Source organism: Anopheles funestus, chromosome 2RL (genome assembly GCF_943734845.2).
Source record: "Anopheles funestus chromosome 2RL, idAnoFuneDA-416_04, whole genome shotgun sequence".
Lineage (NCBI taxonomy): Eukaryota > Metazoa > Arthropoda > Insecta > Diptera > Culicidae > Anopheles > Anopheles funestus.
In genome coordinates this window covers 88,161,504-88,174,301 of record NC_064598.1, presented here as the reverse complement: position 1 = coordinate 88,174,301, position 12,798 = coordinate 88,161,504, and the positions used below count along the sequence as shown (strand labels likewise).

At 42.7% G+C, this 12,798-nt stretch overlaps 2 protein-coding genes and 1 long non-coding RNA gene across 5 annotated transcripts in view; 1 reads left to right on the top strand and 2 right to left on the bottom strand.

Moving 5' to 3' along the window:
* Window positions 1-2,102, bottom strand: part of LOC125762877 (transcription factor hamlet) — a 42,083-nt gene extending 39,981 nt beyond the window's left edge. For both annotated transcript variants that reach the window (XM_049425457.1, XM_049425458.1), the window contains exon 1: window positions 1,953-2,102. In XM_049425457.1, coding sequence (XP_049281414.1) covers window positions 1,953-2,102 — 150 coding nt within the window. The remainder of the gene's footprint in view (window positions 1-1,952) is intronic.
* The window catches only part of LOC125762904 (uncharacterized), a 271,270-nt gene extending 263,095 nt beyond the window's left edge, over window positions 1-8,175 (top strand). The window contains exon 4 of the long non-coding RNA XR_007418270.1: window positions 5,483-8,175. This is a non-coding gene — a long non-coding RNA (uncharacterized LOC125762904). The remainder of the gene's footprint in view (window positions 1-5,482) is intronic.
* LOC125762901 (uncharacterized) overlaps window positions 2,080-12,798 on the bottom strand; it is a 54,782-nt gene continuing 44,063 nt past the window's right edge. The window contains exons 1-2 of one of the 2 annotated variants that reach the window (XM_049425524.1): window positions 8,241-9,470; window positions 2,080-2,386 (exon numbers count right to left, since the gene is read on the bottom strand). In XM_049425524.1, the coding sequence (XP_049281481.1) occupies window positions 2,166-2,386; window positions 8,241-8,268 (249 nt within the window). In that variant the 5' untranslated portion in view covers window positions 8,269-9,470 and the 3' untranslated portion in view covers window positions 2,080-2,165. Of the gene's footprint in view, window positions 2,387-8,240; window positions 9,471-12,798 lie in introns of those variants that run through there. The other variant, XM_049425523.1, reaches the window with a different exon arrangement.

Here is a 12,798-nt window from a genome sequence, read left to right as displayed (position 1 = left end):
ACACCTAACGCCATCAATAAATGACCATTTTATGGGGAAGAAGCAAAGCGAAAAAACATCAACCCGATTGACAATCTTATCCTGTCCCCGTCAAATCGTCTGCCAAGCTCGCGTATCACCCAAGCTCTATCTTATCCTGTCCCCGGTGCGTTACTTCTCGCAAGCAAATTCATCGCCAGTACACAACTCTATTATACACCGTTCAGATAAATGGCTCGTGCACAACATACAATTGTTGTGACACAATCGTTTATCTCCGAACTGTCACCACTGTCCCGGTACGATCGATGCGACACCGGACACAATTGTCCATCATTGTCGAGATAGAGACAACGGTGGGTGACAGTCAAAAATGGGAAGAGTACACCCAGCGTCGGGGACTTACACATACCGTTCCCGGGAATCCCTTCAAGACACTCGCCAACAAATCTGGAGCACCCGTGAAGGTGCGCTTAAGCGGAATTAAATGAAGATCGATAGCAATCTCCGGGAGAGTTCGATGTACAGCCATGGACTATCAATCACCTAATCATTGGACTCGGGGTTTTGTTGTTGTCAGTTTTTGGGTTCGTCGTTCAAAAGTCTTAGCGGACAATAGTCTTAACGGACAACCCCGAAAGCATGTGTTTACGTATGTGAGACATGCTGCCAAGTAGCGCCATCTCAAACCAATGCGCATTAAGTCACCGGAAGGTGATCGATTTCTTATGTCTATAACTCCGGAAGCACCTTGCCAAACAGTGGCAGAAAGTGTAAATTTATTCCCTCCGTCTACTGTTGAGCAATAGAAACCCGTCAACGTACAGAACTAATGAAGTTGTGAGTGTCTTCATACAATGTTTCCCTTCGTCTACCTGGCTCAATTTCCTACTCGAATCTCTCCTGATTGTATCTTCCTCGCAGTAAATAGAAATTTCAAAAGCAGAAGAAACTATTTGACGGTAATCTGTTTGCTCTTTTCGACTTCACTGCCAACATGTTCAATCATCATCCCGTGTCAATTTTACAAACAAAGCTGTCCTTTGACGAGGCGGTTATTAATGACAAATTTTATGTGACACCATTTGCCATTGCCATTGATGACGCTGCATAATGTTTATCTTCATATCAGTGCGTGCGGAAAAAAATACAATACATGCTGATTTGACAGTTCGAAACACGGATGCGAAAAGATTCAAGAGCCCAAGATCGAATCGATTTGTTCCAGGAAATTAAATCATCACTTCGAGTTATATGAGTATAACTTTTTTTTAAATACTTCTTTCTATATTTTAATTGCAATAAATATTTTATTGTTTCAATACTCCCTTTATAGATCCTCAACAAATTTTCCAATATTATGGTGCCGTATGTTACCACAAAAAAAAGATCAAAGATAAAACATTACATCTAGGTACTACCACTACCGAACAATCAACACAGCACCCTCACGAACAGGATTAACGAAGGAAAATACCTCCGAAAAAAAGCATATCACGATCATTAGTACAAACAGCACACCCGTCAGTGATGCATGTAATCCGCACACTCGGCAGCAAAGCGCAAACGGCAAAAAAACCCCTAAAAGAAACCCAAAGAGGGTTCTTACAAGCAAATATGTGGCATCGCAAAAATGGCACTGTTAAATAGATTAAACTTATTTGCCAGTAATTGTGGTATTACGGTCGTTATGCTTCGAGAGAAAAAAAACCGAAACCAGCAACAACAGATTGCCTGTTAAACACACAGACACCGTAGCAATTATTGGGTGTGAAAGTGAGAAAGCAAACAACCTTCGACCAAACGCCACACAAGACGACACTCTCGAAAGCCTTTTAAAGTGTGGAATCACTCAGGATCTAACGGAAGCCTGTTATCTTAATGATGCGTTAATATTGCCTTTGGTCCCGCACCCATTCGGGTTCTAAACGAGGTGGAAAGAAAAGCATTTGTGTGGAAAAATCTACACCTACCTCCCAGGCAAACCGTCGATCCATTGGTTCTCGCAGCAGTTTGCCCACGAACGGTCCATACTGTGTACCCTTGGGGATGGTTTTGAGCGCCACAACCGAACCGGTCTGAATGTCCAGATCTGGTGGTGGCGGACGCTGTAGTCGCGCCATCTGTAAAAGGAACTGTTCCGCACTCTGAAGCTAGTGAAGGAGGAGATGGCTTTTAGTAAGAACTCAGTCTAATGTTTTCTTGAGGTTCGTTACTGAACCTACCTTTAGCCGCTCGCGAACATCATCCGCTGTGGGTAGAAGATGATGATGCAGCGATGTTGGTAAGCTAAAGTCAGCCGGTCCGTGATCGTGGTGTTTGCTCATCGGTACCACCTGCAGCCCTGGAGGTACTTCTAGATTGACGGGTAGTCCACGGGATGCGTCCGATTCGTCGCCACTGATGCCTGGAAGATGGATATAAAAACTTCTCATAGTTAAGATCACGTTAAAAAAACGCAATAAATTCGCTTTGTTTACTCTTTGGGTACACTAGAAGTGATTGTTCATCGCAAACTATTTGACTTACTAAATGTTTCCTAAATTAATTCGGTTGCGTCACGTGTAAGCTATGCATCACCCCATGAAAAGTAGAATACATTTAACCACATTCCAGCAACTCTTCTACACATCCGTCCAACCCCACGGCCACAATGTAGTGTAAACACATTAGCACGAATGTTCCCACTTGTCACGGTCGGAAAAAAATATTTAACGATCATCTTTAAATCGACGAAATACAGCTCAGCTAGACGCGAATGACTTCTAACTCGAGCATGCTCACACAAAGACCCATCACAACTCGTGCCTTAGTGTTTGTCACTGGGCGCGTTAAAGACGGCGCAAGATAATACGATCCACTGTTTTAATAACCTTGCGGGCGTCTGGCGTTTTTGGGGTGGACAAGACTGACACTTACGATCATTGCACACGGGTACGGCGCACATGGCCCCGCGATAGGATTGCGGCTAAACATAATTGATTTTTTCCATTTCCTAGTCATCCAGAGTGTCACCACACCAGCTCAGTGTACACTCTTGAGCAGCGGGAGAAGATGAGTGTTTTTGTGGGTCTCCAACCACATAAATCCCGAACCCATGAGACGATAATTCGAAGAAGAATTGATTCTCTGTTGGTCGCGCAATACTAACACACAAGAAGTGAAATTAAAATCACAATCCATTGCTGACCTATTTATCCCGAATCAGCATCAGTTAAAAAGGTTCCATTACATCACCGACAACTTATGCCTGGTGATCACATCTCACCACTTCGGGCATTGATCTTAAAGTCAAGCTATCGGTTTTCCCAAAAAAACAACTGCTTACAATTACACCTTCTCTGCAGGGAAAACCCCCTTTTACCATTTGTTTCCGAGATGTAAAGTTTTTGGTGTTGATAGAAAGGCGCTAAACAAAAAACAACAGTAATGGCACGAGCCATCCCTTTCCTGGCCCGGTTGTAACTTATCCGATTTAAATACCAGCCGATTAGTGTAAACTAATTTTATTCTAATTTGCCGACAATCGGCCACTCAAATCGCATGCAAACCGAAACAACAACACTCGAACAACACACACACACATTTAAATATCATTTTCAGCCAATTGGTTGACGGTAGCTCAGGAAGTAGGGCTAGGGTCCAGAAGGAAACTTAAAACCATTGGAACCGAGAAAAACCGGAACCACCAAGGAAACAATCGTTGAGGGATATAGGTTTTTTTTGCCTCTCTTGGAAATTGTTTAATCCTGCGTGAAATCGGATACTGGATCCGTTGATCTGTGTCACCAGTAGGATCACCGGTAGAAACTGAAGAACAAATCGGAAGCAAAAACAAACCCGAAAGGGATTTAAACTCAAAATGAAGCGTTAAGAAAGAAAGAAAAAAAGGACGCAGAAATCTAGGTTACGGATAAAACTGTTCCATTTCTTCAAAACATACCTAGGTGCGTTCCTTCATAAAAAAGGGAAAAAAACTACCTATATCAAACCGACACGCAAAAAAAAGTATTAAATTTAAAACCAGAAGAAATTGCACCACACGCTCGCACAAGTAACGTTAGTGAACGCTCCGGAACGCATCCAGAAGTGTCCGGAGAACCCCTCGAGAAACTGTCAACCGTACGAGTGGGCAAAACATGGGTAAACATTTATCGAAATCCCGTGGCAGATATTAACGTCTTCATTCGCTTCCCGGGCTTGTCTGTTTTTAATCTGCTGAAAATTGTTTGTTTAGCCCTTGTCTGTTACGAGCCTTTTTTTCTCTCTTTGGAAGAGGCATCGAGACTGCTACAGGATACGGCCAAGGGGTGCAAAAAGCCAATTACATGAGGCGCTTCCTTGGATATTCGTTTTTTTTTCCTGAGACCCAACATAACACCTCGATCGACCTTAATCGGTTGGAAGATTAAAATGGCTAGTTGGTGGGATTTACGAACAAATTGGAATCATCCCCTGATCAACTGTTTCCACGATGCAATCAGCAAGCCTTCCGCGTTGGGCGCGAGATCTCTCGCCACTCATCTCGAATTTCTTCTCAAGAAATTTTAAGAAAATCCGCTAGAATGATCGCACCAATTTTGTAAGGTTTGTTTTTGCTGCAATAATATCACAACCAACGGCTACATCAGTATACAGAACAAATTACGCATCATGTTCCTCAATATATGATTCTTCCTGAGCAACAAAAATACTGAATGAATGTGACAATGTTGCACAAATAATGTTACGAACGTGCCTTGTCACCAAAAACCTTCACATCCAAAAGCAACGAATATATATTTTTTTTGGACATCGGACTACTAAATGCGTACATAGCACATTTTTTCTTCTCTCTCCCTCAATGTGATGATTAAACACTTGTAAACAAATATCCGTTTCCTAACCGACGCAACAATTAAATCGTACGCAAGCAGAAGTGATCTTTGATGAGCGTTCGCGGTTTGTCCTATGGAAGTCATTTTGGATGAGTGATATGGTAAGCCTCATATCAACAATGTATCTCGGGGTGTTGTTGTTTAGTGAAGTTAGATTCTATATACACACACACTTTGTACGGGCTCGAGGCGAAAATAAACATTCACCAACTTCTTCCGCTGGAACTTGATAGTGATTTGAATTTGATCAGCTTTAGCTTTGAATGAAAGTGTGTACATTGTTGATGGTATTATCGTTATTGGACAAACGAGATGAGAATGAAGTAACTTCTATCGTCCTGAAGACTCAGTGTACTAAAATAGAGCATCTTTAAATTTTGTTCGTAATCCTACACACAAAGCATACACCTGTAGTGATATCCAATTTCACTACAGTTATGGGACAATATCAACATCATCACAATCGGAAACAATAATTCTATGGAAAACCACACAACGATGACATTCATTTCCCTCACTAGCCCCTATTTGATGCGGTGATATATCTCTTGTTGAATCTTTTCGCATGCCTGCACATCAATTGTACTACACTTTTTCACAACATTCAATCTTCCTTTTATTTCCAGGGAATGGCGTTGAGGAGGGAACGGTACCAACATACCCATGTGCGGTGAGTTTCGCGCTTGCGTTTATCATCTGACCGAGAATTCAGGCCCAACGCATGTGCTCGCTTTATCTCTTCTCAGATTCCCTGTTCTGTCTTGAAAGCGAAACAGGAAGCACATTGCTTCATTTCCGATCTGCTTTTTTTTGTCTTATGAATAGTTCCTGCGGTAGAATTCTATTCCAACAACATAGAAAGGGAAAGATAATTCAAATCAAAAACTCATCCCGATCTTCTGAAGATTGTTTTTTTTTTATTTGCGAACAAACTTCCACGCTTTTGTCTCATCGTAACGCTTTTAAGATGAAGTTGTTTATTCTCCACAACTCATCTTCATCTTCATCAGTTCAGCAAGATAAGCTGAGGGAACAGGTACGTCCAGGTGGATGTGGATATGCTTTCCTGAAGAGTTGCTTTAACACCGCAAAACACAACCACATGAAATCAGAAAATAGGATTGAATGTCCTTCTTCACATACAAAGGAAGAACCTGCTAGATGATGCAGGGAACAAAAGCGATCAGAATATCCTGTCTGTGTGCTGTTTAAGGCACTAACTCAACAAGACCTACGCATGCATTTTTTTTCTTCATCCCCCATTCGTACCGGAAACGATGCGGCTGAGAAGCTTTTTTAATGATAACGAACGATCACGTGTTTTTGTATCTTTAGACGGGCTCGTACGAGATTTGGATGCAATTTGCACTCTTAGTGCTTTTGGGTTGTGTTTGTGACGTGCTTGTTTGTGTTTTGCAAAGATCCCAAGAAATGGTGAAACTAGCTACAAAATAAATACGGCAACTGTAATAAACTCATTCTTCAATGTAATGTTTGAAGAGGTCGCCGAAAGGAGATCCTTTTTTCCACCGTTAAGCGACCTACATTTTGTGTAACTTTTTCATCACCACTTGTTCTGATAAATCCTCAACAAAAAAAAACAGATCTTTACAAGAGATATTCAAAGCGTCTCATAAAACCTTCAAAAATACACCATTTGTAATATCTGCATCTAATTATTGTGCCTAATCTGAAGCAGATTTGCAAAGCAAAACTTGCCCATTAAGCGAGTTCAAGTAAACCGCTCATAAAGTCAAAAAAACCCAGCGGTGGGTTATTCATTTATTTTGGCAAACAGAACACATAAATCCATAACCCGGTACCTATCGTCCTGTAGGTGGTAGTTAACTTATCGCAATCGTAGCGTCCAAAAACCGTGGACATAAAATATTTCAATGCTCGTAAAGAACGAACATATTTCACCTAGAAGCCAAAGAACTTCGGGGCTGGGTTAAGGCAATATCCTTTCGGGCTCATCTACAGTGAAGAATCGTAAAAACAAAGCAACAGTTCTTAAAACGTCGCAGAAACGTCGGTGGAATCTCCGCGTAAAACAGAATGGTACTAAATTTCATATTCACCACACCCGGTCCACGATACTTCGGCGGTACACAATTCTAATCAGGTATGTTTTGTGATACTCATTTTTCTTTCCTTTTCTATCAAAGGGAAAACCCTTCTTAGCAAAAATGGCTACCCGGTTCCCCCCAAAAAGGGGCTCATAAACTGTAACGAGAAAGGAAATCTGTCACGTAAAAAAATGACCCATCGTGTGGTGAATGGTGTTATTTTTAATATCGCACTTCGTTTGGCCCGTTGTATGGTGCCGCGCTCATTTGCGTACGAAACCAACTACACAAACATACATGGCACTGAAATGGCCAAAACGGGAGCGCAAAAAAAAAGTTCCCAACCATACCGAGGCAAAATTAATCGTCCACACACCGTGGTTAATAATCATCGAAGTATTTGCACGACCAATGTGGACCCACTATAACTCTATTACATTTTCCCTTTGCATCAGTTTTCCACCCGCGTTGGGGAATTGAGGATTTTAATATTGAACAAGCACGCTTTCATACAAGGGAGAGAAGTACATAAACAGCCCTTACAAATAATCCCACCTTCTACAGCCCATCGAAACATGGACAACCACCCCGCAGAAAGGTTCCGCGAAAAATCCCAATTATTCAATCATAAAACAACGACGAAATGGCCGGGAAAAGAAAATATCTTTCCACCATCCCCGTACGCATCCAACCCCCGGTACGGGTCGGTATGTTTTAGTTCGAGGGAGTATAATAGAACGAGGATCGTTTCGGTGGCATTTTGCGCACCCCCCCCCAAAAAACACACGAAGCTAACGATCAAATTTATGCAAATCTGATAACGTAGTCAGGGTATTGTTGCACGATTAAAAGAATCACAACCATTGGAGCATGATTAGATTTGCTTGCCCGATGGGGAAGGTAAAGGTGTTTTTGTTTTTTTTTGTGGAGGAAAAAGGAGCTTTCCATTTCATTTTCCGAAACGATTCTGGCTTTGGTTTATTGGTTAAATGGCGACCTGTTTTGCTTGACAGCGACCGCACACACACACAAAATCGCGTAAAACAGCAAACTGTTTAATCATAATTAATTGAATTCTATAATCATGTTGTGGGCCAACCATAAGCCCACCCGCGTGTGGGTTGGGTAAGGTTTCGTGAGCGATAAGAAATTGAAATTCTCGCCCAAATATACACACTAATCGCACGCAATAGCTTTCAAGCTGATGGCAAACATCCTCTTATCTTTGACGGGACGGTTTTATTAGACGAGAGCCAATATTTGAGAGCAGAAAAAAAACAAAACACTTGGAAAAAACCAAAAGTGGGTTCCATACCTGGCATCATTAATTCGATATCAACCATAGCATGGATGGTTGTGTTTTATCCACTTTTCACAGGACGTTTTATTTTTCACCTAGACGTCACGTCTTCAGGATTCTTGAAACAGACACGATTACGGATTTAATGGAAATAACTTAATCGCCTCTGCACTGTCACTTTTTTTGGATGTCTTCAAACTTTTGAATTTATTTTTGATCGGTTTGTAGTATTTTTATATGCACTTCATGATTTACTAACAATGTTTCAGATTTAATAAACAAAAAATACACTTCCACATTAACGTATTTCTCTGGCTCTCCACTCTATTATAAAATTCCCACTAAAAACGTTTTTGGTGCACAAAATTCTCGTCACACAAAAATCATCAATCACTTTTAGCTTTTTCTCGGCTTTAAACTCACTTCACAAAATATTCCTTTTCTATCTATTCCAATTCAATCACTACTCCAAAAAACCTTCACCACAAATGCGTTTAGACCTTGCCAGTGCCGTGTTCCCGGCGAATCCTTGCCCGGTTCTGTCCGGACGACACCAACGAAACCGACCGACCGTATCGGGAAACCGAGCGCGAAAGCAAGCTGATCAGCAGCAGTTGTCTGTCTGTGGGAGATGCTAAGAATAGAGTAAAAATTCTTCCCAACGTGCAAGCACACACATCATCGTTCTGATCCGGGGTCGGCCATCCTGCTCACACTGATGCACCCAGCACGGCGGTAACGCTTGTGTTGTTCTCCCTTTTTCCAACCGAAAACAATCAGTGCCGCATCAGCCCAAGGGGTTGCTTTTTCCACCGAAAAGCCTGTTCATTCCACGAGAGAATACAGTGAGCGAGTGAGAGCAGAACGGGCAGGATAGAGAGAGAGAGAGCGTAAAAGTGAAGTGAACGAGGGGAAAAATGAACTCGAGCAAGCGAGCGCATTTTCCAACGGAAGGGAGATCCATACGTTTGAAGTAGATTGTGCGGTATAAGGGTTGGGTTGGAGTTCCAACCCACAATGAAACCGGTGATAAAAATAGTATGCTCCCCATTGTCAGGGATGGTCACTTCCTGCCAATGCGCAATGACTGTGAGATACAGCTGAACGGCGCATCCTCGACACAAACCTGGGCCTGGGATATGGGGTTCGGGCTATGATGGGGTGACACTGCCTCAAGGAGGAGCCTTCGCGTTTTGGGAGGGTTGGAAAAATCATTTTATACCCCCCCAGAACCGTTTTCGCCCGAACAGGGTGGTTTTTGGATGGGGTGGAAGAAAGAAGGGGGTGGGGGGGAGGTGTAGAGACACACATGCGCATGTATCCTTCCGCTATTTGCCAGGTGCTTTTATCTGTCGTTCGTTCACTCTACCGTTTCGAGCTGCCTCGCGTTCAACACCTTCTCTCTTCGTGCGGGACAAGAGACAGTTGTCTATGTTCTGTGTCCTTTCTCGAGGTCATAGGGCAATAGAAGGGATCGAGTGAATGGGTAGCAGTGTACGGTAATGAATGAAGTCATTTTGGCGAGAATAACAAACCTCAGCAAGAGAATGGTGCTGTGCAACGTCACGGGAAGAGATGTGGCAGTAGAACGCATTGGGAGGGAGAACTTGAAATAAGACGTTTGAGGAATTGCATAAATGTTTTTTTGGAATGTTCAGGATTGCCATAATACTATCTTTATATATTTGATTGTAATAAGAGTCATCTGGTTAAAGCGATTTTTGGAGGAAAAAAAAACTATCTGCTGGTGAAATTGTCACCAAAATATCTCAATATCTCTCTTTCCCAAAAGTGTTCATCCCGCTGCCATTCTCAAACAGTTCCCCGGAGCAGATCTCTTACGCAGAAGAACATCAAACTGAATGTATCTAAACATACACATATCTCCGTGCCTGTCCGATTCATTCTGCCCTCTTGTGCCCCGTAACGCTACAGCATCATCACCATCATCATCATCATCATCATCACGTTCTGTTCTCTGTGGCTGTGTAATTCTATGCTGTATTTAGCTCCTCCTCTCCAATTATGCTACCACGGCAGCAGCATAATTCCAAGCCAAACCAACCAGTCAGTGCGCGGCAACGTTACGCCAAAAACGATGCAGCACACACATACAACTAAGAGATAAAGGCGAAGACAACCCACAATCATTCGAACGTATACTAGCAGCACAAGCAGAAGCGCGCTCTATCAGATAGGGGATGACAAACAAGGGTTGAATTGTACTAGGGATCGCTCCATCGCTGAGAGTAAACGAGACATACATACGCGAGAAGCAACGATGGGGATGAGATTGCGTATGCGTGTGGAGCTCGGATGGGGGATTTCTATTTTCATCCGAGGACATACGCACGCGAAAAACAGATCTGTGTACCATTATCATCATGACTCGGTTTCGAGAATTTGCACACCGAACGTTCGGGTGTCTCATTATCTACCCGTCAGAAGGCGGGATTTACAAGAGGATGATGCTGCAATTCTATAGGATGCATTGCGAATACGCTCTCCCCGTTATCTGCTCAGTGGTGATGTATCTACGGACATTCCGGCACAGTGACGCTACAGAGTGTGCGCACAGTGTCCTCACCGATTCCATGTAGCCGACACATCACCGCGGGGGCCAGATAATCGTGAGATGAATTCTAGTTCTGATACACTGGTACGGTTGTATGATGGACATGGCTCCAAATCGACCGACGACACATCGTAACCATAGCAACCAACCATAGTGACTCTGTTCACACTAACACTAGCGTAACGAGATACTTATCGAGAGAGTAAGTATGGCAAAATGGGATTCCACGCTGGTAGTCCACTTGACATTTAAATGTTTTTTTTTGTTTCTGTGAGCTTTATTGGAGTTATCCATGTCATAATACTGTCGAGTAATGTTTTAGTGTCAATTTTAGTAATACTAATAGAGTTTATAGTTGAGGGTTTAAGAGTTCCAGCAGTATAAACATGTCTTTTCAATTTTCAAGTTATGTCTTTGGAATTTCTCGACAGAATTCGTGTTACTTCTCGCTGCATCTCTCTTACGACGTGGAAGATATATTTTTATATAATCTTCCAAAAAGGGGAAGACTTCCCTGCATAACCTTCTTCTCCGTGATGCGGTAACCATCTTTCTGGGAAGTTTTGTAACACATGTACACTAGGCAGTCTTTTTTTCGACTTTTCTGCTTCTTCTCCCCAGTTTTGACATCACCACACACATAGAGACATACGGTGCCCGACCTAAACTCGCAGGCACACCCATGTGGAGCACATGTTTTACTTCGTCCAATCGTCGTGGTTTATCTCCATTTATCTGTCAACGATTCTAAATAAAGCAAAAAAGCAACCCCAACGATCGGCATAGACCGGCGGAGGACAGAACGAGCCAGTCTGCTTACAGGCAAAAAGGGGATAAGCGATGGGAAAGAGACCGACTGAGGTTTACAGATTGTGAGTTGCACGAGTAGCAAGTAGTAGTAGTCACCGTGGATATACAGAGCATCGAGGATACATAAGACGTTAGCAACAGAGAGAAGCAACAAACAGAAGAAGAAGAAAAAAATACACCGAGATTCGACAAGTACCGCATGGAAACGGTTGAAATGTAACGACTTTTGCTATCATGCCTGAGGACACTTGGAGAATGGGTCGTTCTATCGGGGGGTTTGTTTTTGCAAGACGGGGTCGAGCTTGTGGCTCGAGTGTACGGAGGCTAACTTTATGTAACAATCTGTTCGGGTCGGTCCCATGAGGCTGCGATGCTCATGAAGAATGATCTCAGGCAAATGGTAGATAACAAAAACTGGAACCTCGAACCAGACATTCTGACAGCGAACGAGATAGTGAAATGTTATTTTTAGACATATTTTGCTTCAGATTAACATATTTCGGACATGGACGAATGGCATGGCAGGCAAGAAGCAATTGTTAGTATTACCTCATTTCATAAAGCGCACAAACCAGATTGTGTTCTCTAATTATTTAATCGCTTCAAAAACCCAAAAACCCCGCAATAATACCATCACTCGCTTCAAACAAAAGCAAACCGATCATGACCACTATGGCTACCGATACGCCAGATAATCCCATAGCCACCGTTAAAGCGAGGTTATGCTCAATTTATCACCCCTGCACATTCTACAGTATCGTGCCACTATTGCACACGAAAGCAACCGCATGTACTTTCCCTATGCAAGCTGTCACGTATGTATGTATTGCGCGGTATCCGCTTCGAGCCTTGTTCCCGTCCTATTTGACGGTACACTTTATTTCCCCCCTGTTTTGCTACCATTTCGTACACATCCCATAATGGTATAATAAAGTTGTTCGCACATTAATGCGGGATTTTCTGCCGTATTCGTGTGCTTATTTTCCCGTTTTTGTTTGTGATTGTTTCCCGCTGTCTTTCCATTGCATCACATGTTCACCGCTGCTCCGATAGTTCCGGGCAACACCGTTTCTATTGCACTTTTATGCGTGGGTCATCGGAGAACGTGGAAGCGGCAAGGAGAAGAGGGCTTTACTAGTGACATGTTTTTATGTAATGCAGGTTTTTGCTAAATCTTTTTTGGCCGGT